This window comes from Saccopteryx bilineata, chromosome 7 (genome assembly GCF_036850765.1).
Source record: "Saccopteryx bilineata isolate mSacBil1 chromosome 7, mSacBil1_pri_phased_curated, whole genome shotgun sequence".
In the NCBI taxonomy this organism is placed as follows: Eukaryota; Metazoa; Chordata; class Mammalia; order Chiroptera; family Emballonuridae; genus Saccopteryx; species Saccopteryx bilineata.
Window position 1 is genome coordinate 50,466,606 of NC_089496.1, and position 27,608 is coordinate 50,494,213.

At 44.2% G+C, this 27,608-nt stretch overlaps 1 protein-coding gene across 3 annotated transcripts; it reads right to left on the minus strand.

The window, feature by feature from the left end:
* Nucleotides 1-1,741: 1,741 nt before the first annotated feature.
* Nucleotides 1,742-25,783, minus strand: HERPUD2 (HERPUD family member 2). 3 transcript variants are annotated; one of them, XM_066239294.1, is made up of 9 exons: nucleotides 25,456-25,783; nucleotides 24,863-25,276; nucleotides 13,765-13,842; nucleotides 10,131-10,244; nucleotides 7,645-7,784; nucleotides 7,130-7,252; nucleotides 3,920-4,243; nucleotides 2,977-3,085; nucleotides 1,742-2,588 (listed from the first exon to the last, which is right to left on the minus strand). In XM_066239294.1, exons 2-9 carry the CDS (start codon nucleotides 25,007-25,009, stop codon nucleotides 2,427-2,429), a joined length of 1,197 nt encoding a protein of 398 aa, XP_066095391.1. In that variant the 5' UTR covers nucleotides 25,010-25,276; nucleotides 25,456-25,783; the 3' UTR covers nucleotides 1,742-2,426. The 3 variants fall into 3 exon arrangements, with proteins under 3 accessions (XP_066095391.1, XP_066095390.1, XP_066095392.1); XM_066239293.1 differs by having other exon boundaries at nucleotides 7,630-7,784; XM_066239295.1 differs by lacking the exon at nucleotides 13,765-13,842 and having other exon boundaries at nucleotides 7,630-7,784.
* Nucleotides 25,784-27,608: the final 1,825 nt, after the last annotated feature.

The window sequence follows — 27,608 nt, forward strand, 5'->3', positions numbered from 1 at the left end:
GACCAGCCCTCGATCGGCTGAGAGCTGATACATGGCTGAGTGTTAGTGAGTTCTAGAAGAAAGAACAGCAGCTTAAATCCTGGAGCTGAAGATGACTGCTGGAGTTCGCTGTATCGAGGGGAGCACAGAGCAGGGGTGCAAGGGCCTGCCCCCTCAGGACTCTGGAAGCCGTGCTGAGCGGTCTGAGTGGACTGGAGGAACAGCAGGACGGCACTGGACGAGTCTGTGCAATCTGAAGATCTGACGCTGACAGACAGGCTACACTGTTTCACTGTATATTCCCTGTAGCTTCACCAGCGCTGAGTTTTATCTCACCAACTGGATGGTTTTCACTTACTACTCTTTCATGTTTATTCTCCATGCTTGTGTCTGTCATGTAGTTAATGCTTGTGACCTTCCCCCGAAATCCTAACATCCAATGGGATAGTATTAGGGGGTGGGGTCTTTGGGAGGTAATTAGGGCATGAGGGTGGAGCCCCTATGAACAGGATTAGTGCCCTTATAAAAAGAGACAGGAGAGATCCTGCTTTAGCTCTGTGCAAACCAGGAGAACATGGGCCTTCACCAGACACTGATCTGCCAGCACCCTGGTCTTGGACTTCCCAGCCTCAAGAGCTATGAGAGTACCCTTGTCCCTTTCCTACTGGGGCACTGTTTTTGTTTAACTGAATTACCTAAACCTGGTTGGTCCGAAGGTGGTGGGTCATGGTTAAGCTAAATTACCTAAACCAGGGGTCTCAAACTCAACTCAGCATGTGGGCCGCAGAGCAAGATCACAGCCGTTCGGCGGGCCGCACTAGGTCTACAAAAGGCAACTGTTACGCAACACTTTTCTCACTGCAGTTGAAAACAAAAAAAAATCAGTACAACAAGCACAATCGTACATGCAGTTTACTCAGTGTCACAAAACGACCAGAAACTGTAGTTCGCATCACAACTGCTGTTAACTAAGCTAATATCTAGCTAGGATGCTAGAGAAATGAAAAATACAAGTAGGCCCCTAGGCTTACTTAATTTTATCCAAAATATTTTGAACTTCGTGGATTAGTCTGCGGGCCGCACAAAATTTTTCGGTGGGCTGCATGCGGCCCGCGAGTTTGAGACCCCTGACCTAAACCTTTCCTTTAATCTTCTTTTCCTAATTGTTGGCCTTTTGCCTGTGTATGCCAAATTATTACACACACAGCAAACTTTATTTCAGTGATAAAAGTATCTTCTCACCCCAATATTATATAGGAATTCATTTATATTTCCTATTAGAATTTGCATGGTTCAGCTGCTCATTCAATCATGATATCCTGACTGACATCTCTAAATAGAAAGTTCATTTTCCTTTCCAAAGGGAAACCAGTTATCCCCCGAAACGCACCTTCATCATCATAAGTAAACAACTTAGAATATATCATGGATGCTTTCTTAATCTTCTACTATTTTGTCCTGTCATAACTATGGGATCGAGTTCTTCCATGCTAAGTCCTCCCATCCTCATTGTTCAGTTTTACTTAGCTGCCCCATAAAAAACTTATTCCTTCCATATGAAATACTGAATCAACTTACAGTAGTTTTTCTAAAAACTACTGAGGCTTCAGACCACGTGAGAAGTAGGAGAGCCTCCACCTGGAATGGACTGAGGTCAAAATGACCTTGAAGGCTTCAGCAACAACTTAGATTTAGATAGATGTTTGCATATAATGAGTACATTACTGAAGAGTTTAAACAAATATCCCGTAAGACAGTTTACCATAATTGACCTTTTATTTCAAAAAAATTACAGGGAATGATTTCCAGTATATCTTATTTTATAAAAGCACTGACTATATCAAACATTTTTATATCACTATTAATTTCACTGACGAGCTGCCTTTTTGAAGGTACTAATTCCAATTGATGGGACACACGCCCTTAAAATAGGAAGTTCCCACTATTTATTCAAATGTCAAAATTAAGAATATTGAGAAGTTTATTGCTTTATGGCTGGGTAAGATGCTACTAGCACATTTTAGGTAAATAATAATCTTTTTAAAAACTAGGAGATCATTCTGTTTAAAACTTTTAGGATAATTCACAGAAAATAGATATTTATTCAAATGACACACTGAAGGGCTGGGCTATTATAGACACATACAGGAAGCAGCTCTTTAAAGAAGATGCACAGACAGGTCTGTCTGGTATTACAGACGAAACTGAAATTAATAAAACTTGGAAGACCAATATTGTTACACTATGTTCAGTTAGGATAGTTTTAAAAATATTCAAACACTTAGTAGTCCATTTGTGCTTAAAATATACAAATGCACGAGAAGCTTAAAGAAACAGTCACCTCTGTACATGATGATGAGAAGAAAGTAATACATTTCTGAAATTGCACTGTTATTTAAACACGTTCCTCCAACCAGACCCCCTGGCAGCCAGCAGAGTCTTCGGGTCTAATTGGCAACCTGGGGAGGCCCCTCTGGGATCAGGGACGTGAAGAAGGCGGTGACGAAGGACCACGCCGACGCCACCAGGCCAGGCCTCCGGAGCGCGCCAGCATCGGCGCCGGGGTCCTCCCCGCCCTCGTCGTCCAGCCCGTCATCCATGAGCCGCTCCTGGCAAACCGAGAGACACGCACCTAAGTGACCCCCCAGCCGGCACGAGCTCACGGCAGAAAAGGAGCGTGGCGGGGCCTCCCTGCAGGGAGGGGCGTGAGAATGAACAGGACGGGCACCTCCGCAGAGACGGCTGTGAAATCCCCAACTGAGAATCCCTTGGTGTTCGCGTTCAAGGGGATAAGTGCCAAATGTAATACAATAAATTCTCACAATTCATTCTAACACAGGACTAAGTGCTTCCCAATAAAACCTCACAATTTATGTGGTAGTTTTTCTTCACCTGTTACCCCACAAATACTTATGGGTCGCCCCAGACTCTCTCATCAGGCTGGCCTCACGCAGCGCTGAGGACACACCCACTCAGGGCACACCCTCCTGAGCATACCATCTCCTCAAGCTCCAGGTGGTCTGCGTTCTGCTCCTCGGCCACTGCAGCGTGGTTGTTGGGAGCCGGCTGACCTTCCTGCCGAAAAGGAAACCACCCAGCTTGGTGTCTGTTAGGAAAAACACAGAGAGGAGAAAGTCAGTCACAACTGTTTTTACTTGTAAAACTCTGACACTTTGGTGTCCTACAAGAGAAAATGACTGCGGTATAATACACGAAAAGACCACACTGCCTACTTGAAGCCGAGGACTCCCTCCCTCTCAAAGCAACTGGAGCAAACGCATCAACGTCAGTCTAAACGTCTGTCATGGACATAACTGGCTCTATGCTCGATACTGAGACACGTATCAGGAGTCATCAGATCTTTTTTGCTATTTTTTAAAATGAAATTCAAGTAGATATTTGGGGAACCAAGGGACAAGGCAAAGTTAGTCTATCTATGAAGACTAATATCTGGCCTGTAGCTACAGAACTTACTATGGACAACTATAATTAAAAAAAAAAAATCCTGTACAAGAATGAATCAGTTCTAAATAACTGATAGAGCACGTGAAGCTGAATTAATAATTTTTACAAATGACAAGAAAAACTTGCTTCTAGACAATTCTGACAGATGTTCTCCCTCGGCATAACCGGCTCTGCTTCTGATGCCAGGCCTGGGAAATCAAGCAGGCCCAGTTACCATCCCACATTCACAGAGGCGGCCACAGGGGGTGCTGTGCTGCCCACCCCCACATTCACAGAGGTGATGACAGCCCACCCTGCATTCACAGAAGCGGCCACAGGGGGCGCTGTGCTGCCCACCTCCGCATTCACAGAGGCAGCCACAGGGGACGCTGTGCTGCCCACCTGCATTCACAGAGGCGGCCACAGGGGGCGCTGTGCGAGCAGCCCGAGAGCCCAGAGGGAGAATACAGCGGGGACAGGGACGAGCAGCACTCACAGGTACACCAGCAGCATGGCGCCCATCACCATGACGAAGCGGCTGAAGGAAGAGTAGAAGTAGACGATGCTAAGGAGAATGGCCGCCCGCGAGAAGGTGTACATCCAGTCCAGCCAGTCCCGGTTGAAGTCTTCCTCGTTCAGCACCGGGCCTCCCTGTGCATTCATCTGAACGTTCTCGTTCATGGGGCGGTTCTCCTGGGCCACCAGGTTTGGAGCTGGGGGCGGTTCTTCCCCCGGAACAGGTGGCACATTGAGGGGCTGTGAGGGCGCAGGCTGGGTGGGTATGGCATTAGGGGTGGCCTGAGCCGACACTGCAGCCTGACTGGAAGAGGCACCACAGGAAATGTTAAAGGAGAAGACACTTTCTCACACTCGCTATGTCTCAAACCCTGCTGGGGGAGCCCACTGCGTCGTCCGGTGAGCCAGACACTGGGGCCGCTGCCCCTGCCCCCGTTTCCCCGGCAATCACAGAGGGACAGACCATGCAGGGATCGCTCAGGTGGTGGAAGGGGGGGGAGGGCTGAGGGTGAAACAGCCCCGTGAGTCACACTTCTCTCCCTTGCACTAACACTTTAGAAAGTAGTGACCAACCTTTTCACTAACAGCCCCTCTGTCATTCTACATTAAACGTGTACCTCCCACTCCCAACTCACCCCCCGCAAACCCAGGTTTCAAAAGATTCGTCTGGATGTACACTGCTCACTAACCTGTGTGTATAAATGATTTATATTAGTATTTTAAGACATTAACGAGACCCCAGCCTGACCGGTGGTGGCACACGGATGGAGCACGGACCTGGGATGCTGAGACCACTGGCCTGAGCAGGGGTGTATCCAGCCTGAGTGTGAGTCACGTTGATGATTAGTGCAGAGGCGCTGCTTTGAGCCCAAGGTCGCTGGCTTGGCTTGAGCCCCACCCTCCAGTCAAGGCACATATGAGAAGCAATCAATGAGCAACTACAGCGACACAACTACAGGCTGATTCTTCTTATCTCTCTCCCGTACTGTCTCTCTTCCTTCCGCACTCTCTCTCTCTCTCTCAAAAAAATAAAGTTATTAACTAGATTCCAGAGAACCCCGCTCAACCCCAATCCTGACTTTTGGGAATGCCATCTGGGACCCTGGCACAGGTCCTTTGTGTATTTATAAAGAATTGTGGTCCGGAAGTTTGCTTATAATTTAATTGCTTGAAAATCAGAAAATGGTGTCCTATAAAATGATATAGCATACCTGGAATTTGCCTTAAAACTGCCCAGTACGAGGAGGTTGTGGCACAAGTTGGCCATGATCTGACAAACGCTGAGGCTGGCTGGTGAGTAGAGTCCATGTTACTATTCTATCTTTGTGTATGTTGAAATTCTTCTACAGTCCAAAGTTTAAGAATCAAGAAAGCAAAATAAAATGAAATAGAAGTTTCCTAGGCTACAAAAGACTATTTATTTAAGCCTGTATGCTGATACCTTGTATCTATATAAGGTTTTTTAGTTCCAAAACACTTGCTACCTCGTAGTTATTCTGATTCAGAGGTGAGTTGTTATTTCATTGAATGTGAAAACGTGAGGCTCAAAAATGGATACACAAGATGATATGATGTAGAAGCAGCTACCACAGCCTCAATGCTCTTGCAGTTCTTGTCAGAGTATAAATGAGACAGAGTGTAATATCCACTAGGATACTACACACAAAACAGTTACTAAAATGATAACTACTACCATGGCAACAGCTACGGTACAAACAGCCTGCCTGGGGTTATGCAAGAGAACGTTAGAAAACTCGGTTCAAAAGCCAGTTAGCTATATGGGGGAAGGTCTGCAGGCAGGATAAGGAAACAGACTTCACACTGCAGACAAGAGCCAGCAAACACTCGGGAGACAGGAAATGACTGACTCAGTTCTTTGCTGAGCAAGGCGCCCTGGCAGTGGGCGGACGAATAGAACAAGTGGAGACCCTGTAGGAGCAGCAGCGCCGGCGGGGAAGCAGGTCTAATATGAGAACAGATGGGGCAGAACCTGAAAGGAAGACAGGGCAGGGCAGAACTAGGAACAGCATCTTCTCTCAGCTCGGGAATGTGCTGGGGCGGGGACCACAGAAGCCAGAATCAGAGCTGACCAAGAGTTCGGAGGGTGATTAGGAAGACAGTCCCACTGACCAGAAGTCAGGAAGGAGAATGCACTTAGGATGATAGAATCCAGTTTTAGAAACAGTGAATGTAGGGGAAAGGCGGACTTCCCCGTGGAACGCTTCCAGCAGTGAGTGGAGGGACAGGGGAGGCACAGGCAAGGAAGCACAGGACCACCCACAGAGAGCGAGCAATAAAGCCACGGAAGAGACGGAGGCCCGGCCAGGGCTCAACCCCGTCCGCCTACCAGAGGGAGGATGGCAGACAGAGCTCAGTACACACAGATGTCTACTTGAACAAGGACTGCTACCACACAGAGGACAAAGGACACAAAATGAGTGATCAGAAAGGTAAAAAAAAATGAAGAGGAGAACAGAATCAGAGAAACGGGCAGAGAACATGACAGAGAAGCCGGAAATGTTAAGGAACACCTATTGAGTCCAGAAGCACTCTGAGCAAGTGTGCTCCGTGCTGCCCATGAGCAGACTGAGCTAAGATACAGACTGTCCAGCAAGCAGTCGCCCCAGGGAGTCCTACAGCAGCATGGCCTCTCTGACAGATGACTCTACTTTCTATTCAACTCCAATCTCCTCACGTAGATTTGCTGCTTCCGGTGAAACTTTCTAAGTTCTCTCTTAAACAGATAAAATGTTGTACAGTATTAAAGCATCTCAATATAACTAGGGGAGAAAGGAGGAAGTGGAGAGTAGGTTTAGTTGAGATACACCCTTTTTCCTTTAGCCAAATGATTTTTTTTAATTTATTTTATTTATTCATTTTAGAGAGGAGGGAGGGGTAAAGGGGGGGAGGAGCAGGAAGTATCAACTCCCATATGTGCCTTGACCAGAAAAGTGCAGGGTTTTGAACCCGCGACCTCAGTGTTCCCAGGTTGACTCTTTATCCACTGCGCCACCAGAGGTCAGGCTAGACAAATGACATTTTTAAAGTGTCGGCTGAGATACGTATGAACTCCTCAGACTAGTTTTTAAAGCTAATGAAATGCATCCGGAAATGCAATCCCAACCCAAGTTGCTTAGATAAAAACAGGAGAGTCCACAGACAGCCCGCGGGCCCAGGCGGGCTCACTTACTACTGCAGGTAGTACTGCTGCGCGTACAGCTGCTGCCACCACAGCGCCTGCAGCGGGCTCAGGGCGGGGTACACGGGGAACGCGGCCGCGGCGGCCTGGCCAGGGAGCGGGTTCTCCACGTTCCTGCAGACAGAGATCAAGACACGCCTGCTAACGCTTGACCAGTTGCGAGCATTTCTCTAGGTTTTCACTTCTGAGCTACAAGTCACCCTCCTGAATCAGAGCCTGCGTCTTGCCACGATCTCCGGGTGACTGGCACAAGCGCTAAACACCGAAGCGCTCGGTTCTGATGTCTAACTGCAGCCTTGAAAAGTACTGCTCCTCTTAACCCTCTCACTGCGGCCTTCAAACGCACCGCGCCCCTTAGCCCTCTAACTCTCCGAATCTGTCGTCAGGCACAGGGAGGACTCCCAAACGCACTCTGATTTCTGCAGAGGGCCCCCATGCGTGTCAGGAGCTGCCGACTGTTAGGGGGCCAGGGCCCCCGTGACCTCACTCACGCTTGCAGGACGTACGGGAACTGATGGCTCTGCGCGGGGTTGGTCTGCGCCTGCGCGAGGGTGCGCTGCCGCAGTCCTTCAGAGGAAGAGCTGACCGCTAACGACATGGTCTCTGAACTGGATGATGGCGTTGTGGATCCTGACTGATCTGAACTCTACGAACAGAAATGTAATTGTTTTTTCAAGAAGATTTAATTAATTACAATCATGAGATTATAGACAAATTGCTAAAAATGTATTTATGAAATCCCTCTGCAAAGAGTGAAGTGGAGGAATTTACTAATTTGAATCTTGTGCCTGGCATAGTAAGTAGATACTTTAATTCTGATGAGACTAAAGAGTTCAGAAAAATCAAAATTGCTTAATTATACAACAGTTCATTTATCAACTAGGAAAGGCTAAGTAGGGGAGTAATTGTATACAAAAAGCATCCAAAATTGTGAGGATTAAATGAACGCATGCGAAGTTCTGTTCATGATGCCTAAAACATAGAAAGTGCTCGCTAACAGTACTCATTACTGTGTCGCTTAAACAGCTCTATATGCAGGTACTGTGTATCATGCATTAGTAACATGTTGGTGTAAATTATGAGGAACATGCTAGGAATCAGAAGATCTAGAATCTGATGTTATCTTCGACATTAACAAGGAACATAACCTTAAAATTTCACTTAACCTCCGAGTCTCAGCTTTCCTACAAAAAATAAGATTGAACTAGATTTTCAAGATTCTTTTGACTTCTATACTTCTGTTAGTTTATAGATATCACCAACAAAAATTTTTTAAATGAACAAGATACCAATCAGGATTTTAAAATTTGCATGTTCCAGTGAGGAACTCACCAGTCTACCACCTTAAACAATACAACCCTTGAAGACCACCCCAATTTATCTGAAAATAGTTTATCAAGTGTCTTAGGTAAATTTAAAGCACAATTATGTTTTATATAAATTATAATAATTCTTCCACTTACGAAACCTGGACACACTATAAGCTGACCACCCACCCAGCCAGGCTGGCTGAATTGCGTTTCAGCTGCACCGCCTTCCTGCCAACAGACATCTTTTCAGCGTGTCCACCTTCCTATGTCCCGCCGGGGAAAAGGTCCCAAGGACAATGGTCTTTTGCAAAACTAACAAAAGCTTTCTTTAAGATATTACTCCACACAAAATAGATCCCACACATCTCACTCGAGTCTGACTCTCGGGGACAGAACTCGGACAGGCTTCTCTCCGGCAGATGTTGCCTCTGGCGGGGCACCTGGCAGCCCAGACTCATTTCTCGAGAACTAAGGATTTCTGACCCTATTAGATGACTCTTTCATGACTAGATATTTTCAAATCCCACTGAAACTTCTCAGTCATAAAACATGAAGGGGAATCCAACCTAATTTTCCTTTGATACATTTTAGATTTTCATAATACACCATGAAAAGCTGAATATATAGACTAATGACAGGAAATCATGGCTGAAAAACCACGACAAGTCAGAGGATTCTTTCTCAACAAACACTAGAGGGATACAACTGTGTCCAGAGACTCTACAGGACTTAATGCCCATGTTCTGTCCCTCCTTCTGCAAGGCGGGACACACATCAGGGCCCTGGGTTTACTGGCCAAACCTATTTCAGTTTAGTGCAGGCTAACTTCCCATGACTGCTCCTAGGGAGCGCCTGACACTGAGGTAGCCTCCTTAAAGACAGACCCGGAGTTCCTAAGAAGCAGTGAAATAGCATCGACTGGAAGCTCTTTCCTCCAGTTATCCCCTTTGCCACTAGATTCTTGACGAGTCAAGTGTCCCTACCCAAGAGTGTAGAGCAAGCTTCCACCCATCCAGTCCTTGTCTCTCACCTGCAAAGGTGGCACATAAACCTTTTAAGGGAAACCAAATATAATTTAACGTAAAAGGCTTTGGGATGGTGTCTTTAAAACTTGTACAGAATGTCTAAACTGAAAAGTTAAACTATTAAGAAAAATTTCCAAAACTATTTTAGGTAAGTGGAAAAAATAAGGCAAGAGAAATGAATACCCAAGTCGGTCGTTGGAATGTATGCCCACATCCGGTCATTTAAAAAAACAAAGTTCTTGACTAAGCAACCTACTTCAAGATTTAGCATACTAAAAACTCCAATAATTTAATCCACCCTGAATAAAATACACTATATTAAACACCGTAAATATTTCCGGAACTTTGCGGGCCTAGGCGTGTGGTTTATACAACCACATCGCCACTCGGTCTCCTTGGTATTTCAGTAACTCAAACCCTGACGACCGGATCTGTTACTGACCCACATATAGCAAATTATAACCCACGGAAGAGGCTTCAAAGGGTGACACTGCATGTTGGATTTCTAAAAACAAAGTTTAAATGCCTAACTCAAGCCATTCAAAACACAACCTCACAACCCACAAGCTCCAACTGGTCTGTTTTTCCCTAAGTTTTTAGAGGGGAAATAAAGGATAATGAGAAAACTTGACATTTACTCCTCTCAAAACCACTCACAGAATTGCTGCCAGGTGCCACTGTTTCATGACTCTCTCTACTGGTGCAGGACTTTGGAGAACTGGGAAGAGTCCGGGAAATACATACGAGGTGGACCATGTGACGCGCATCTTGCTAAAATTAAAGAAGATGACATTTAAAGGGCAGTACTGGAAAATGGACAGTCAAAAAGTCAGTAGCAGCTAAGCGAAAATAGTAAAGTTCCTTTCTACCACAGCCATTTATTAGTAAGAAATTGTAGTCTTTTAAGGTAAATTTACCATTTTTGAATTCAGTGTTTTCTCCATGCTTGGAAAATGGTCTAAATACTCAGTAATTGCTATATTAAAAAAAAATAATTACTTTGTATACACATCTCGAAGCAAACAGTGCTATAAAGTTGTATCACTACAATCTATTATTTCAATATAAAAACGTTGAGCATCTTATCAGAACTGTAAGTCATAGTGAAGCTTAGATCTGTAACTAGGAGTAGTAAAAGTATTTCCATTACTTAAGACTTTGCAGCTATAATAATATAAAGAAACTCAATTTCATCATAATCTCATTTGCCTTTATTTTAGCAAGGTAATGCGTATAGTTTATTTTTTAAGTCAAATACTGGTTTTACCTATAACACTTATATTTATATCAAGTATATATATTGAACTATATTCTATAAATATTTCAGATGTTTCCATAAACCTATAACTATGACTGACGAAAAATATTCTAATAATAATTAGGATTGACATTTTAGCTCAGTGATTACATGAGGATATTCTTAGGCATGAAGTAAGTAAACAAGGCAGAAAAAGGAAAGAGAAGAAAGGGCAGAGAAGGACATGGGATAGCTCAGCAACTTAAAAAGAAAATTAAATTAAAAAATAGAGTATGAGCCTAACCAGGCGGTGGCACAGTGGATAGAGCGTCGGACTGGGATGGGGAGGACCCAGGTTCGAGACCCCGAGGTCGCCAGCTTGAGTGCGGGCTCATCTGGTTTGAGCAAGGCTCACCAGCTTGGACTCAGGGTCGCTGGTTTGAGCAAGGGGTTACTCGGTCTGCTGAAGGCCCGCGGTCAAGGCACATATGAGAAAGCAATCAGTGAACAACTAAGGTGTCGCAACAAAAAACTGAAGATTGATGCTTCTCATCTCTCTCTGTTCCTGTCTGTCCCTATCTGTCCCTCTCTCTGACTTTGTCTCTGTCTCTGTAGAAAAAGAAAAAAAAAAAAAGGCGTATGAGAAAGGAAAGGGGGCAGGAAGATAAGGAAGATGCCCAGTTGTGAGAAACAGCAATAATGCCACTAGAAACGAAGACTTGATCAACTGCCGACCATATACCTAGACTTGTGCTGAACCAGGAGATGAATTCCAGAAAGGTAAGAGTCAGCCTCTCCCCTAGAGAGGCTCATGACATGGTTAAAAGATCAGACTAGCACATTAGAGCATGATTAGAGAAATAGATAAAAGTATTTTGCACAGAACTGAGAAACACAAACTATAGTTGTTTTAAGTTGTTTAAAGAAAAAAGTTAATGGGGTTAGAATGCTAAGAAGAGGCATTTCCAGAGATAGTAGGACATGAGATGTGTCTACCAAGGTGGCCAGAAGGCACTCCTGATTACAACGTCCCCTCAGCTTCAGAATACAGAACATTAAAAAGCATCCAAGTTTAAGATGTTTACCCTTAGAAACCTAGTTTTGCCCTGGCTGGCTGGCTCAGTGGATAGGGCATCGGCCTGGTGTGTGAACACCCTATGTTCAATTCCTGATCAGGGCACACAGGAGCAGCAACCATCTGCTTCTCTCTCCTCCCTCTCCTCCTTCTCTCTCTTTTCCCCTCTTGTAGCCAGGCGCTTGACTGGTTCAAGCATTGGTCCCGGCTGCTGAGGATAGCTTGGTTGAGTACAGCATAGGCCTCAGGTGCTAAAAATAGCTCTGCTGGTTCAAGCATCAGCCCTAAACAGGGCCTGGTGGTTGCCAAGTGGATCCTGGTCAGGGCGAATGCAGGAATCTGACTCACTATCTCCCCTCCTCTCACTTTAAAAAAAAAAGAAAGAAAGAAACGTAATTCAAAAGTCATATTAATCAAATTAATTCATAGTATTCATTCACCTTTGGGGAATGTTTCTATAAAACATCTCATAACTAAACAGGTAAAGCTAATGCCAGCATTTAATTGACTTTAACAAATCCAGTTCAAAGATCTATTCATTATATAAACACATTATTCAAAATGTCTTATGTAAGAGGCCAACAGTTCTTTCACTGAAGCATTTTATTCTAAGTCTTGTGGTCAGAAACCATTTCTGGCAGCAAGAACCTTTTAAAAAGTACTCATGTGCAAACTAGCTATCTTTGGGTTAAAATAATAAAATAAATCTCTATTCCAAAGAGCAATGTTTGTAAGCATAAAAACAGGGAGAAAACTGAACAGGTAAGGCACAGAGGGTTTTAGGGTAGTGAAACTATTCTGTATACTATAATGGTGAATACATGTCGTTAGACATTTGTCCCAACCCACAGAATGTACAACACCAAAAGGGAACCCTAATGTAAACTATGGGCTTTGGGTGACAATGGTATGTCAATAATGTAGGTTCATCAATTGTAACAAACGTGCCTTCTGATACGGAACGTTACTGTGGAGCCAGTGCGCATGTGGGGGCGGGGTATAGGAAATCTCTGTACTTTCTGCTCAGCCTAGAACTGCTCTAAAAAATAAACTATTCAGAAGAAAGAAACACACAGAGAGAGATGGAAATAAACTATTTTTGCGAGAGAAAGAAGTTATTAGACTACTTTGGCAACCTGAAACTACATGATTAAAATGAAAATGACAGCAAGAAGTCATACTGGCAAAGTTAAAATGTCAACTATCTAAACAGAAGAAATGTACTACTATAAGAGTTCTTAAAGTTTCCCACAGTGACCACAATCCGAAAGGAGAGGATACAGATGTCCTAAATCAGACCAGGGACAGCCAAGGAGCTAAGACAAAATATCAAGGCTATATATTCAATTTTGCTACATTCACAAACAAAAAAGCAGCATCACAAATGCAGAGAAGTTGTAAAAGTATAAATTCCACAAATGAACATGGGTTAAAAGTTGCCATTTTTAAAAAGAGAAAAGACAACATTCCTGTTGATTATCCAAAAATTATTGAAATACATTTTAGTTCTACACACCAACACTCAAAGGGTGCTAACTGGTGGACCAATTGAGCTTCTTCTATTTCTTGACTTGAAATTAAACTTCTAACCCAAGCAACTTACATTAAAATGTCATGCATTTTGGTCAAAAGGGGGACACAAGACAGGAGACTGCTATCAGGGAAAATCCCTCACTGCACCTTGAACACTCGGCTCCTGCACTACTGGTAAGTTGATAGATGTTTCTTATACGAAAGGCCAAATACCTGAACACAGATATATGATCCTATTTCAGATTTAGTACAAAACCACGGCCTAAACTAGTTGGAATCTCTTATTATGGTCTTTACACTCTACTTCATGTCTCTCTGCCATGCTACCTAGAAGGGTTCATTTTAAGCATCTAAACACTGAACTGGTCAGGTATCAGTGAAACTTCAGAACATGTCCCCTCTCACACTCTGCGTCGAGTACCAAGTGGTGGTAGAAATCTGCTTACTTTTCTGAGAATGTCTTTCAGCTGCAGATGATCGGGAAGCAGTCTGCCCGCATACACCAATCTCTGATTCGTCGTCAACTAAGAAATGGGACAAAGAAAAGAATTCAACTTTTTCTAATTACACAAAATAAAGGTTGGAAATGGCATGCCTAAATATGAGTCAAGTAAACTCCCTTTAGGCACAAAAAACTGACATATTTTAAGAATTTTGTTTTCCCAAATTCCACTTAAAACATTTAAGAGCTCAACAAATGGTAGCATTTTTATTATGGAAATTATAAAATATAGAGAATGTTTTTTTAAAAACAGAAAAGGTAAATCAGAAATTTGTCCTTTCAGCCATAATGCAATGTATATGTGACTATCATTCAAAACCTTCAAACTATAAATGAGAAGGTGGCCAACCTTCTATTAAAAGTCAACAATAGGATAAAACTTCAAAGTCACCAGTTATTTTGCATTGTTTTGTCAGTACTTTTATCTGTGAGTTTATGTCAGATTTATTTTCTTCTTTACTAACATCGTGCAGAACAATTCACTGGCTTAATTCAACAGCCATGTGGATTGAATTATAACTTTAGGTAACTAGTTCTACTCTATCATTCCTACCACTTTCACGAATAGCTTTGTACATTTTTCAGAAACACAAGAATAAAGAAAAATAACTCAACTGCATGGAGATTTAGTGGAATCTCTATCTGCAACCCAAAAGGAACGATGTTCCGGTTGTCCTTGCTCTAGTTTGTACTTACTGTAAATCTGCTAAGCGCTCCCTCTGCTAGCACTGAAGTATTTAAAGTGAAAGCCTTAATGTACAGTCCCCATAAGACCTCCTATTTCATAACTGAGAAACAGGCCAATGTTCCTTAAATTCTATTAAAACAATTAAATAGTAGCTATAGCGAACAACTCTTATATACGTTAAATCTAAGCAAAACTATAGCAGTTTTAAAATGGGGTATATATTCAACATGGCGGGTAAAAGAGGTTCTTATATTTAAAATAATCATGATAGAAACTGTCATATTAAAGTAAGAGCTATGGTTCAGCAGTTCTTAGGTACCAAGGATAAAGGGTTTTGGTTTAAGTATCATTATGAACTTGTGGAATTTTATGTTTTACAATGTACTTTTTTTTTTAAGCCCTCAAATTGTACCATCGTTGGTCAACAGAAGCCCAAGTTGTCTCCTGTGTCTTTGTTTTACTGTTTTGTGTTTTTTTTAAATAGAGAAAAAACATGTTTGTATGCCAATAGGAAAAATCCAGTGAAGTATAAAAACTGACGATGCAGAAGAGAAAAAGACTCCTTCAGGAGCGATGTCCTAGCGTTGCTGACAAGGGTGGAGGATGGGACGTACACACGAAGATGGTGAGACAGGGAAGGACTACAAGAAACCTGTACGAGACCCCACTACCACACTCTGCCTCCGTCTCCTCATCTGTGAAATACGGGCAATCGCAGTATCTATTCAACAGAAATGAAAATGCACACAAGCCTCTTAGAATGGAGCGCAATACCTAGTGAGCATTCCATGAGCATTTGATGCTAATTTCTGACGCCTGCTCCTCTGACATGAAATTTCACGAGGATCTACTGAGAGATCATGTCAGAGTACAGTAAAATTGGTATGATTAAGAGCAGACTATGTAACATTACGCAGAAGAACATGATTAGGACATTGCTACACAGGTTGGTTAAAGCTGCAATGGTTACCACTTTCAATAACTGAAAAAGAAAACCCTAATCCTCATCAGAACAGCTTAAAAGTATCAGTTTTAAATGACATTTGTAAATAACAAAAGGAAAGCTTTTAAATTTTGCCTATCTACACAAAGAAAAACATTCTGATGCTGGTAAAAAAGAAGTCCGTTTGCCTCCCATACCTAACTGGAGCAAACCCTTCGAACTACATCTCCCAGGACCCTCGCAGGTCAGTCCATTGATTCTGTCTCCACAGAGTCACCCTAATCTCACCCATCCTCGCTTGCCTGAGTGTCTGCAATAGCTTCTTAACTTTCATTCCAGAGTCCATAGCTAGAGTAATCCTTTAAAAACATAAATCAAGCCTGTCACTCTCTGACGAATTCCACACACTAAATTTAAATCTAATTCCTTACCACCACCAGCCTCAGCAGATCTGGTTTCTGTCTCTCTCCAACCTCCGCTGATAGATGTTTTCCTCCTCACTAGCCAAACTGGCATTCACTGAGGTCTCCTGATTGCCAAGCGCCCCCCCTACCTGCCATCTTCTCTGCCAGCTCTCACATGGCTAGCCTCAGTCATCCTTTAGATCTAAACGACCTCCTCAGAGCTCTTATCCCTGATTTACAAACCTAACAGTATCCCTCCACACACCCTGTTTATTTCCCTCCTAACACAAACCACAATCTGTAATTGAGTTCACATGCTCGCTTCCCTAAGTGGGACAGGAGTGCCCAGAACAAAGGGGTCGTGTCTTAGTTCATCGCTTTGTTCCCAGAACCTAGCTGTGCCTGACAGGTTAGACGCTAAATGCCAGTTTGTTAACTAAAGTGTTGAGTTCAAAAGTGTTCACAGATTTGGAATATAGAGCTCATTTGAAGTTCATTATATCAGTTACTTCACATGTAATCTTTAAGAATGAAAACAAAATATTTAGTCTGTGAATCACAATACTGTGTGAAAACACTTGCTGGTGCTAACTCCGGCTGGCTTATTTCTACAAACGGCATTGATATTAGCAGGTTACTATGAAGGAGCAATCTATCCTATTACCTTTGTTCTACATTAGCAGTCAACCTCAAATAAACTATTACCTTTCCACAGCAAGGGGATATCGCTTTTCAAAAAAGCAGACTACAATGACGTAACAAAAATAACGGTACATCCACCCCTAAAAAATACATGAAACAAACACAAGTCTGGACCAAATGCAAAGAAACTGGACTCCTCCTCCATGGCCGGTGGGAATGTAAGAGGGACCAGAGCTGGTGGGGAAGTGTGGCATTTCCTCAGAGAGTTACACCGAGAGTCACCTGATGATTCTGTAGATACCCAATTCCATTCCTGGCTATATACCAAAGAGAACGGAAAACAAAACATGTAGAACAATGCTCATAGCAGCATAGTTCTTAATGCCAAAAAAGCTGAAACAACCAAATGTCTACCAACTGATAAATGACTAAACAAAATGTGATTATTACATACCATGGACTTTCAGCCGCATGAGGTAATGAAGAAGTGACATGCACCGTACCATGGATGAACCTGTAAGCATTAGCCTAAGTGTAGGGAGCCAGACAAAAGGCCATGCACATACTCTGATTCCATTTCCAAGAAAGTTCCGGAACAGGCAAGGCCAGAGACAGAAAGTAGATTAGTGGTTACCAAGGCCTGTGGGGACAGAGAATGGGGAGTGACTGCTGGGGTATAAGGTTTCCTTGTGGGGTGACAAAAATGTCCTGGAATTAGATAGTGGTGTTGATTATGCAACTTTGTGAACTACTAAAATCCACTGAGTTGTACATGTTAAAGGGCAAATTTTATAGTACGTGAATTTTAAATCCATAAAAAAATATTAAGTTAAATATTCTTCAGATAAGCAGAAGTTTTAGAAGGAAAAGGAGTTCTTTAATTTTACTGTGGTTGAAAACAGGAAAAGAAATTTTCATGTGCCTAAATTAGGTAAGATTTAAAAATTTTTCTATGTCACTAAAAAAACTGCCTCTTCAGTTTAAATATCAATGAATTTAATTTAAATAGCTGAAAAACCAATGGTTAGATATAACAACACAAAATCAAGTGAATTTTCTTTCTTTTTTTTTTTTTGTATTTTTCTGAAGTTGGAAACCAGGAGATAGTCAGACTCCCACATGCGCCCGACCGGGATCCACCCGGCACGCCCACCAGGGGCGACGCTCTGTCCATCTGGGGCATTGCTCTGTTGCAACCAGGGCCATTCTAGAGCCTGAGGCAGAGGCCATGGAGCCATCCTCAGCGCCCGGGCCAACTTTGCTCCAATGGAGACTCGGCTGTGGGAGGGGAAGAGAGAGACAGAGAGGAAGGAGAGGGGGAGGGGTGAAGAAGCAGATGGGCACTTCTCCTGTGTGCCCTGGCCGGGAATCGAACCCGGGACTCCTGCACGCCAGGCCGACGCTCTACCACTGAGCCAACCAGCCAGGGCCTAAAATCAACTGAATTTTCATCCAGTTATTTTAGATTCTGAGTAGTAAGAAAGGTACAGATTTTGAGATCTCAATTCAAATTAGCTTTACTTGTAAAAGTGACAGTTCTATTCATCAAGACCTGCCGATAGCAATATCTTTCCCCTTGATTGAAAAACCATTTCTGTATTAGTAAGGGTAAGTAACGCAAGCTGCTATGGCAAACCCCACTATCTCAGTAGCTTAACACAATAAAAGTTCATTTTTGACTCAAAAAAAAAAAGGTATGGCACCTTTTAAATATAAGAATTCAGGGCCCTGGACAGTTGGCTCAGTGGACTGGATGCTGGTAGAGTGTCAGCCCAGCATGTGGATATCCCAGGTTCAATTCCTGGTCAGGGCACACAGGAGAAGTACCCATCTGCTTCTCCACCCCTCCCTTTTCCCCTTCTCTCTTTCTCTCTCTCTCTCTCTTTCTCTCTCTCTCCTCCCCCCTCCTGCAGCCAGCCATGGCTCACTTGGAGCAAGGTGGCCCCAGGCCTTGAGGATGGATGGCTCCATGGCCTCAGCCTCAGGTGTGAAGAAGAGCTCAGTTGCTGAGCAATGGAGCAGTGGCCCCAGATGGGCAGAGAATCGCCCTCTAGTGGGCTTGCCAGGAGACAGATCCTGGTCAGGGCGCATGCGGGAGTCTGTCTCTGCCTCCTCTTCTCTCACTGAATTTAAAAAAAAAAAAATTTTTTTTCAGAAGACTCAGGACTGGTAAATCTAAAATTTAAAGTACTAATTGTTAAAAGTTTTTATTGTTAAGAGACCAGCTACACAGACTGACATAAATAGACTTGACCATATCTGTTAAGAGCACTGCCATTCCTCCTGCTGCCCGCACCCTACATCCAATAGTCAGCAAATCCTAGCGGGTGAACCACTTTCACAGCCTGCGCGGCTCCGTCCTACTCCAAGCCCAGTGATACACGGTACAGCAGAGGCAGCTAAATGACCCGGCTGGAAGCCTCCTGATGGTAGTCCAAGTAGCCCCGAGACAGAACTGCACCACGCCAAAGCAGCAGCTGCGTAACCAGCTGGCCCAAGAAACTCTGTGCCCACGAAGCAGACACTGCTCAACACCCAGGTTAGGAAGGCCTACCCGCTGGTATAATAGGCAAAAATCAACCCTAAACTGGGGACTTTTTTTTCTTTCTAGAATGCTTATATATATTAATATCTAAAGCGTATGACTTTTCAATATTTAATCAGATATCAAGAACAGATAAAATACTGGGCATTTTAAATACAATAGTCTGGTAGTTGAGTTTTACAAAGCCAACAATACTTTATATTTCTAGAACTCAACTAGTTGGTATCAAAAGATCAAATTTTTTTATGTGAAGGACTAAATGGTCCTCTCATAATTACATATGGCTTAAAAATTATGTTCTTAGTATATCCAACTTCAACATAACCAAATAACTCAGTAAAAGCAATCTGCAACTTATACTGGGTGGGGCAAAAGAAGGTTTCTAGTTGTGAGTACACAAAACAGAGTTTATTCCTGTGTAATTATTTACTAATTATTGCATTATCTTCCATACAAACAACTGTAAACCTACTTTTGCCGTACCCTGTGTGTTAATTCAAAGAACTATGATCCAAGTCCTTTGAAAGTAGCAAGTACCTACACAGAGCTGCCACAAGTGTCAAAGAGCTTAAAAGAGTTGGTTCCCAGGACATGCACAAAATCCCTTCTGTGGGAAACGAACTCTGGGTTTGGACTGGAGCGTATCTCACACTCCCACTAAATGCAGCCCAACCAAAGCCCCAGGAAATTCAGGAACTCTGTCAGTGGACGCACAGTTTACCCTAACTGTCTCTACCCCTTATCTCCGGCAACAACTGTAAGCAAACCAGCACACAGAGCTTAGAGAAGAATTTCCTCTAGATTCCAAGTCCAAAAGGACCTTCCCTGCTTAGCCATTCCCAGTCACAAATCAGGCAGACGTACAACAGACAATGTCAAAATACATGAGTGCCATGTTTATAAGAACGAGCAGGGATATGGAAAGAAAGGGCAAAGCAGCGTGCTCCAAGATCTCAGGTATTGTGTTCCTGTATCTTCCCTAGAGTTTATAAAACAAACAGAAATAACCACATACTAAGTTGATATGCACTAGAACAGTATGAGGCTATGTTACCAATTCATCTGTAGCTTTTGGATGAAAAACCATCTCAACTCATACACCTCTTTTTATAATTCTCTTAATTTGCAAGTATACAACTGAGATGGCCAAGTTCCTAAAGGCCTTCCTTAATTCAATGGCATCGCGCTGAGCCGTCACACAGAACGTGAGCTGTACTGCTAATGTAATTCAGTGGCACTGCGCTGAGCCGTCACACAGAACGTGGACTGTCATGCTAATGTAATTCAATGGCATTGCGCTGAGCCGTCACACAGAACGTGGACTGTAATGCTAATGTAATTCAGTGGCACTGCGCTGAGCCGTCACACAGAACGTGGACTGTAATGCTAATGTAATTCAGTGGCACTGCGCTGAGCCGTCACACAGAACGTGGACTGTCATGCTGAGCGCTGAGGCCTGCAAGTCAGACAACCCTGGGTTCAAACTTCAACAGCACCACCTGCAGAGTTCTGTGAACTTGAGTGAAAAAAAGAGCTAATACTAAATATAACATCATAAGGTGTCCATGAGGAATAAATGTGATAAAACATATGAAGTACTGCCTGACCAAGTGGTGGTGCAGTGGATAGAGCACCTGACTGGTACGCAGAGGATCCAGGTTCAAAACCCCAAGGTCACCGGCTTGAGCATGGGGTCACTCGTTCTGCTGTAGCCCCCCACTCCCCACCCCCCATCAAGGCACATATGAGAGAGCAATCAGTGAACTAAGGGGCCACAACAAAGAATTGATGCTTCTCATCTCTCTCCCTTCCTGTCGGTCTGTCCCTATCTGTCCCTCTCTCTGTCTCTGTCACAAGAAAAATAAAAACCCACCACACACAGTGCTTAGCAGAATGCTGGTACACCTAGCAGCCACTTAGTGAATGGCAATTTAAAACAGAATGGTTGACATAAATAAAAGTTAAGTATTATTTAGTTACACAAATGTAATAGTCAAATAAAAGCATTTGAGAGCATCAAATCAGTATATATTATGTAAAGGAGAGAATCATAAACTAAAAGTCTGGAAAACCCAATTTTAAGACGTTCTGATGCATTATTAAACAAACTTCAAAGTATGTTATTTTCCCAAAAAGACACTTAAAAAAGGCTACAAAGGAGTTAAATAAAACAAATGTTAACCCAGATTCTTTCAACTTTTACCTTATCATCAACCTTCACATTCAATTTAATAAACCCTTTGCTGAAAATGTTTTAAAAACTTGGACTAAACTGATATATGACATAAACCTTGCTAAACGTATGCACTAAAATTTTATAACAATAGCCTTATAAAAAAAATGTTTATGGCCCTGGCTGGACAGCTCAGAGCACAGAGGTCATGGGTTGGACCCCAGTCCAGGGCACATAGAAGAAATCAGTGAGCGCACAACTCAAAACGGAACAACTAAGCAGAACAGCGAGCTGATGCTCCTCTTTCTCTCTCCCTCTTTTTCTCCCTCTCTCCTCTCAAATCAATGGGAAAACCTAAAAAAAAAAAAAAAGTTTTACATATGGATTATAGCCTCTTTAAATCAACAATTTGTAAGTAGTTAAGCAGATAGGTTTTTTAAATGACCTGCCTAAATAAGGTAACAGAGACCTTAAAATCTAAAGTTGTGAATGACGACAAATGTCATATTAGAATAGATTCACAACTATCTGTACATACTATCAACATGAACTGGCACATTTCCCACTTTCTAAATCAACAATCACTACCGTTCAAACTTAAACAAAACTCCCCAAGAGCTCAATTCCACAGCTGAGGTTTTTAATAATGATTTTGTAAACTTCTGCATAAATGTGGGGACCGCCTCACTTCCTACCTGGAAAACACCTTCCCCTTCGTAGCTCATTATGGACCTATAATCTTCCTAGATAGTACTATAGCACTAAGTAATATAGTAATAGAAAGCACTTAGAATCAGTGCAACATTCCCTCTGAGTTTTAAGGGGAAAAAAGCTCTCATCCTGTCTGCTTAAAATTATCAAATGTCCCTGTGAACCTTTTCTTAAAACAGCCACACATGCCCTTGCCCCGACTCGAGAGCTGGCAGTCCTACGTTCTCCTGCAGCCTCAGCGCGTCTCTCTGTGACAGTGTCCACAGCTTTTACAGTCACTCACTTCCTCCTCTGCACTCCGCTCTAGACCTGCGCTCCATAAGAGCTAAGGGCTCTTTCCAACACCTTCATCCAGGCCTGGCATACAGACATTCAAATGCCAGGTCAACCAAATCCAAATTAAATAGATAAATGAAGCCCAAGAAAGGGCGCTTGGGCGGGGGTAGCATATTTGCTGTGAGTTTATTGAGGGGAGTTGAATTTAAAACTGCCATGTGGACAGCACCTGTGATTAAGTCAAGTCGGTATCTGACCTGAAAACTAGAATCTTAAAATTTTACACTCTCTTGCTGAATTTCATTAATAGCACGTAGATACATGACCTATCCTTGTAGAGATCCTAACAGGACAACTTTAAATCTCCCTTCTTCTCCCCCCAGCAGCGCCATCTTCTTTTCCTAGAAGCCAATGCCCACAAGGACCAAAGCACTCCGCCTACCCCTGACCTATCAGACCCAGTTAAGAGCAGTGTTGACCACAGCCATCAACTTCTCTACTTCTTACTCGGGACAAGCGCTTCCACACGCACTGCAACCCTACTCTGCTTCCAAGGCCAGGCTGACGTACAGAGAATCAGGAATTCAAAAGGATCTCCATTAAATACCAACACAGCACTTGAGACACTTAACACAGAATCAATGTTAAGTGGTCATTGTGGGTGGTCATAAGAACCTAAACTTCCTTTATAACAATTCAGATTAGTCATGTAACTTCCTTTATAATGAATTATATTAATCATGTAACATTGCTTATATTGCAAAATGTTCTCAGTTTTAAATAACAACCTTACAAAGAAAACATTTTTAGGACTCCAACTTCTATACTGAGAACTACTTACAGCTTTAGGGTATCATTAAACAGCTGGTCTGTTTAACAACTGTGATACTTCAAATTCTAAGTTAGAATGCATGCCTGTCAAATCTAATCACCCAAGTTTTCAGTGTAGTTCTCTGAAACTGAGCACGTGCCCCGCCCCCAAGTCCACCCACTCTCATTAACATAGAAGTGACCTTCCCATATTACAGTTCACTTGGAGACGACTTGCTGGAGGAGAGAGAAAAGTCAGGTATGCCACAAAGTTAGGTGGTTAGGTAATTAATAGGCTGCGTATTATCGGTACAGAATGCCAAAACATGCGCAAGCAGCAGGCAGGTTAGTGGAGTGGGGTGTAAAGAAGTTTGCAACTGATCTGTCTCAGCAGAGGACACCGCACATGCGCAGTGGCAGCCTGCGCTGGAGATCAGTGCTTTGAGGGTGCAGATAAGGCAAGCAGGTTTTACTTCGCTCTCTTACGAGTTTTTACAACAAGAGAAAGTCTTAGAAAAGTGGTAACTGTTGGTGTATCAGTGCAAACCAAGTCTCTTTCAGTTTCATCCTATAATAAATATAAAGATCCCTATAAGTACACTTGATCGTATACACTGAGTCGTGTGCTACTTAGGAATGGTACTTGGACTGTTAGTCTATGATTTTAAATTCTCACTATTCTGACAAGCTATTTTCCACTTTGAAGATGTGCAAAACGAATCATATACAATTGGAAATCCTTTGTAAAGAAGAGTTTTAAAACAAATTGTTAGCCCCGGTGTAAATTTTAACCTTCAAACAAGAGTTAAATACATGCAAGTCCCAGCTAGTCTGTTCCAGGTACTTAAATACCACAGGGTTTTTATTTCCTCTACTAAAAAGATTTGTATCACAAGGTACTGACACACATAGCTAGTGCCAACTAAGAAGTGTTTTTCTAACCCTCCTGAATGTTTGTGTTAACCGTATTTCTGTAGTTATTCTAGAAATCTAAACTAACTTAATACTGTAACACTGCAACAGTCCTGTCTCATCCATATCTGAATATAGATTAAATGCCTTAACAAGACTTCTTAATTATCAATGACATACTTTCAAATCTACCTTTGGGGACAGAGGGAGCGACACTCTTTGTATCTCATCCTTACAATATCCAGATGAGATTCAGAATGGAAAAGACTGCCACACTGACTTACAAATGGCCTTCTGCAAGGAATAAAACGATGTACCAAGTGGTGGAGACCAGAGTGACCAACAGGACTGTTCTCTTCCAAAGGAGTGAAATGCCTGCATCCTGGGCAGGAGGAAAATGTGGGAGGGAGGGTCAGAGGACTGTGACTCTAAATCTCACAGCATAGATACTAGTTTTGAAAGTGTAATCTGTATAAGGTTACATACTTATTTCAAAGAGGAAAAAACCCTGCTATTCAATAGTGAGCACATTTCTGGGTCAGGTCTTGATAGTCAAAAGGGATTTCTGTCTCATAAGCAATAAAAGCTGTAATATGGGTTTTACTACTTATCTTTTCTCTCTTTTTTCTTAAGGATGTATCTGTCATTCTCTACTAGGTTGATGATTTTAAGTCCAAGGAATATGGCCTTTTTCTAGGCCTGCCAATTCTTATGTCCCTTGATATTTCTGCATACTCTTACTAATTAACTGAACCTCATCAGGAAGCTATTAATAATGGCTTGGGCACTCCAGAGACACACACAACTTCGGAACTCAAAATACTTTGCAGTTGACCAAAAGAGACCAATTTGTTTCAAGGAGGGCAGCAGGGAGAAGGCCAGTGCAGGGCCGGAAGGCTGAGGGTCTGAGCAGCTGCGCCCAGGTTGAGGACACTTACTGGTTTGCAAGGGTACACGTTAGATAAATGCGATTTTAGTTTCCCCACGGTCCAGTTCAAGAAGCAGCTAACAGTCTGGTCACTGTATTTCTTATTCGGAGATTTAATGATGAGAGTCACGGGGATCTCCATCCCCCTTTGGTCCATGGTGCCCCCAAAGCTGACAGGAGTCGAGAGGAGCAGCAGTTAAGAGGCCGGAGGTGGTGGGGCACGCCCGGTGCGACAGGGTAGGGACAGAGAAGCTGGTGGGTTGTTAATACTCCGTGTCCAAGTCGGTCACAAGCGCATCGGGCGATGCCAAGGCCATTGCCGGGACCGAGGGTGACAGGCAGCGGCGGTGGGGTCGGGGGCCCGGCCGCGGTGCAGCGCTCCCCGCCAGGTCCGGGCTCCGCGGGGCTCCGCCGGGACTCCGGGCTGCGGAGGGAGGCGGGGGACAGAGATCGATGAGCAGGGAGGAGGGGAAGGTGGGGGCCGCCCGGGTCCCCGCCCCGCCCGCCGCGACCCCCCAGCGGACACGCAACAAGGCCCCTACGCGGCCGCCCCGCCGCGCGGGCTGGAGAAGGGGCCGGGCGGCTCTGGGCGGGCGCGGGTACCTGAGAGAAGGCCGCGGGGCGCGCCGCCACCGCCCTCCGCGCCCGGGCAGGGCCGCCGGTCGCACGCACCGGCCGAGCGTCCTCCGCGGCGGCCGCTCCCTTCCTGCTGCTCCGCGGCGGCGCGGCCAGCCCCGGCTCTCGCGAGGCGGCGGGGAAAGCCGGCCAAAGGGCGCGGCCGCCCGCCGGCTGCCCCAGGTAGGGCCGGAGCGGGGCGGGAGCAGGGCCGGGCCGCGCGGCCCGGACGGCGGCAGGTGGCGGGAGGGCGGGGACGCAAGGCAAGGCGCCGGCCCCCAGTGCGCCGGTGGTGGTGTTGTTGTAAGGCAGGTCCCGGGCCCCTTTAAGCCGGAAGACGCGGGCCGGAAGTGCGTCACGCGCGGCTCTCTTGACGCGCCGCTCCGGGGTTCCTCTGGGACACCCCGGGTGGAGTTCCGGTCACCCGAGACCGTGGCCGGGCCTGGCGGGCTTCGCCATCCGTTTGTCCCCTACCCCTGGCCGCGCTCGGGCCTCACCACCAGCTTAGCTGGCGTTAGTGCATCCTGTTTTGACCACTGCAGATTTGGGAGGGGTTCCTCCATCCTAGGATTTGTCTCTGCAAAAGTTAATTCCCTTCCTTTGACCCAATCAAACTTCTGCTCAAAAATTCTTTTTGTCGTCTGCAAATCACGGTACCAGCAGCTCTGGAAAGAAGAGACCACGGGGTCCATTGCAGAAGGCACGAAGGCTTTCAGATAAACCTGAAGTCTGCCTCTGTGTGTGACTCTGGTGAGCCTTTCTGAGCCTCAGTTTACCGCTCTGCGTGCTGATGAGCCCCTGAGCATTTGTGGGAGCTATCTGTAGAGTTCTGGCGTGTGGCAATCTCAAATAAGTGTTAGTTTCCGTGTCTTTTCTCTTAATCTACCCAAAAGTTGACAGGTGTGTCCTGAGCACCTATTGTGTGTTCAGCAGCAGTGGGAGATGAAGAGAGATGGCAGTGATATTGATGGCTTAGACGTGGGAAGGCGAAGGTGAAGTGTTCTGCCCAAAGCTGACTTATTCCCCCATATTCTGTGCGACCTGGGGATTCAGCACAGCAACTTCAAGTTTGCTAGATGTGCGTTTTCACAGCTCTAGGGCTCCACTTAAAGGAGGGTGCAGGCCGATAATACCGGGGACTCTGGAAAGTGGGTGTCAGGAAGGGTCGTGAAGGTTAGTGACCAAGGGGAAGTGGTTTCTCTCAGCAGCTCATGCAGCAGGATCCCGCACACCTGGTTCTTTGTGGTAGGACACCTGCCACGCCAGCCATCAGTGCTCTTCTGGAGTCAGAGGAAGTCCGCTTTATTTCTTGTCATGGAACAAGGACAGCTTGCTCAGGTTTTCTGCAGAAGTATCCTGGTCTTTTTCTGCCTAGTGCCTAGTCGTAATGGAACCTTTTTTCTAGCTTAAAAAAAAGGTACATTTTTAGACCTTGAAGTTGCCACAGGGGCTTCTGGGAAAGCTTTTAGGCGGACCTGTTCTGCAGAGCAGAGCTCATCCTTGCTCTGCACCTGCTTTTCCTCCCGGATGAACCGAGATGCCACAGCCACAGTTCAGTCATAAAGCAACAAACGGGAGAACAAAGCCCTACATTCCAGTGAGCGCAGAGCAGAGCAATTAAAAGAGGCTGGATCCTTTATGGCACCATCGTGCCACCATCTAAGTCCTAAGCTGTCACCTCTATGACTTTTTTTTTTTTTTTGGTCTAATACCTGTTTAAGCCAGGAAGTCTCCACAACCACCCAAACCTGCAGATCTTGTCACTTATGCTTGTGACTCAGACTTCCAGGAATCCTTTAAAGCAGGCGTCCCCAAACTACGGTCTGCGGGCCACATGCAGCCCCCCACCTCACTTCCGGAAGGGGCACCTCTTTCATTGGTGGTGATAGGAGCACTGTATGTGGCGGCCCTCCGACAGTCTGAGGGACAGTGAACTGGCTCCCTGTGTAAAAAGTTTGGGGACCCCTGCTTTAGAGTAATGGAGTCTTCTTACTTGGCACTGTGATAGGTACATTATTAATGAGATATACATGAATAATTATTAATAATTATTACTAAAATTAAAACAAAACACTATGATAAGCACTATTTAAAACAGAGTCCATCAAAGTTTCACTAGCATGGACAAAAACATTTTAAAA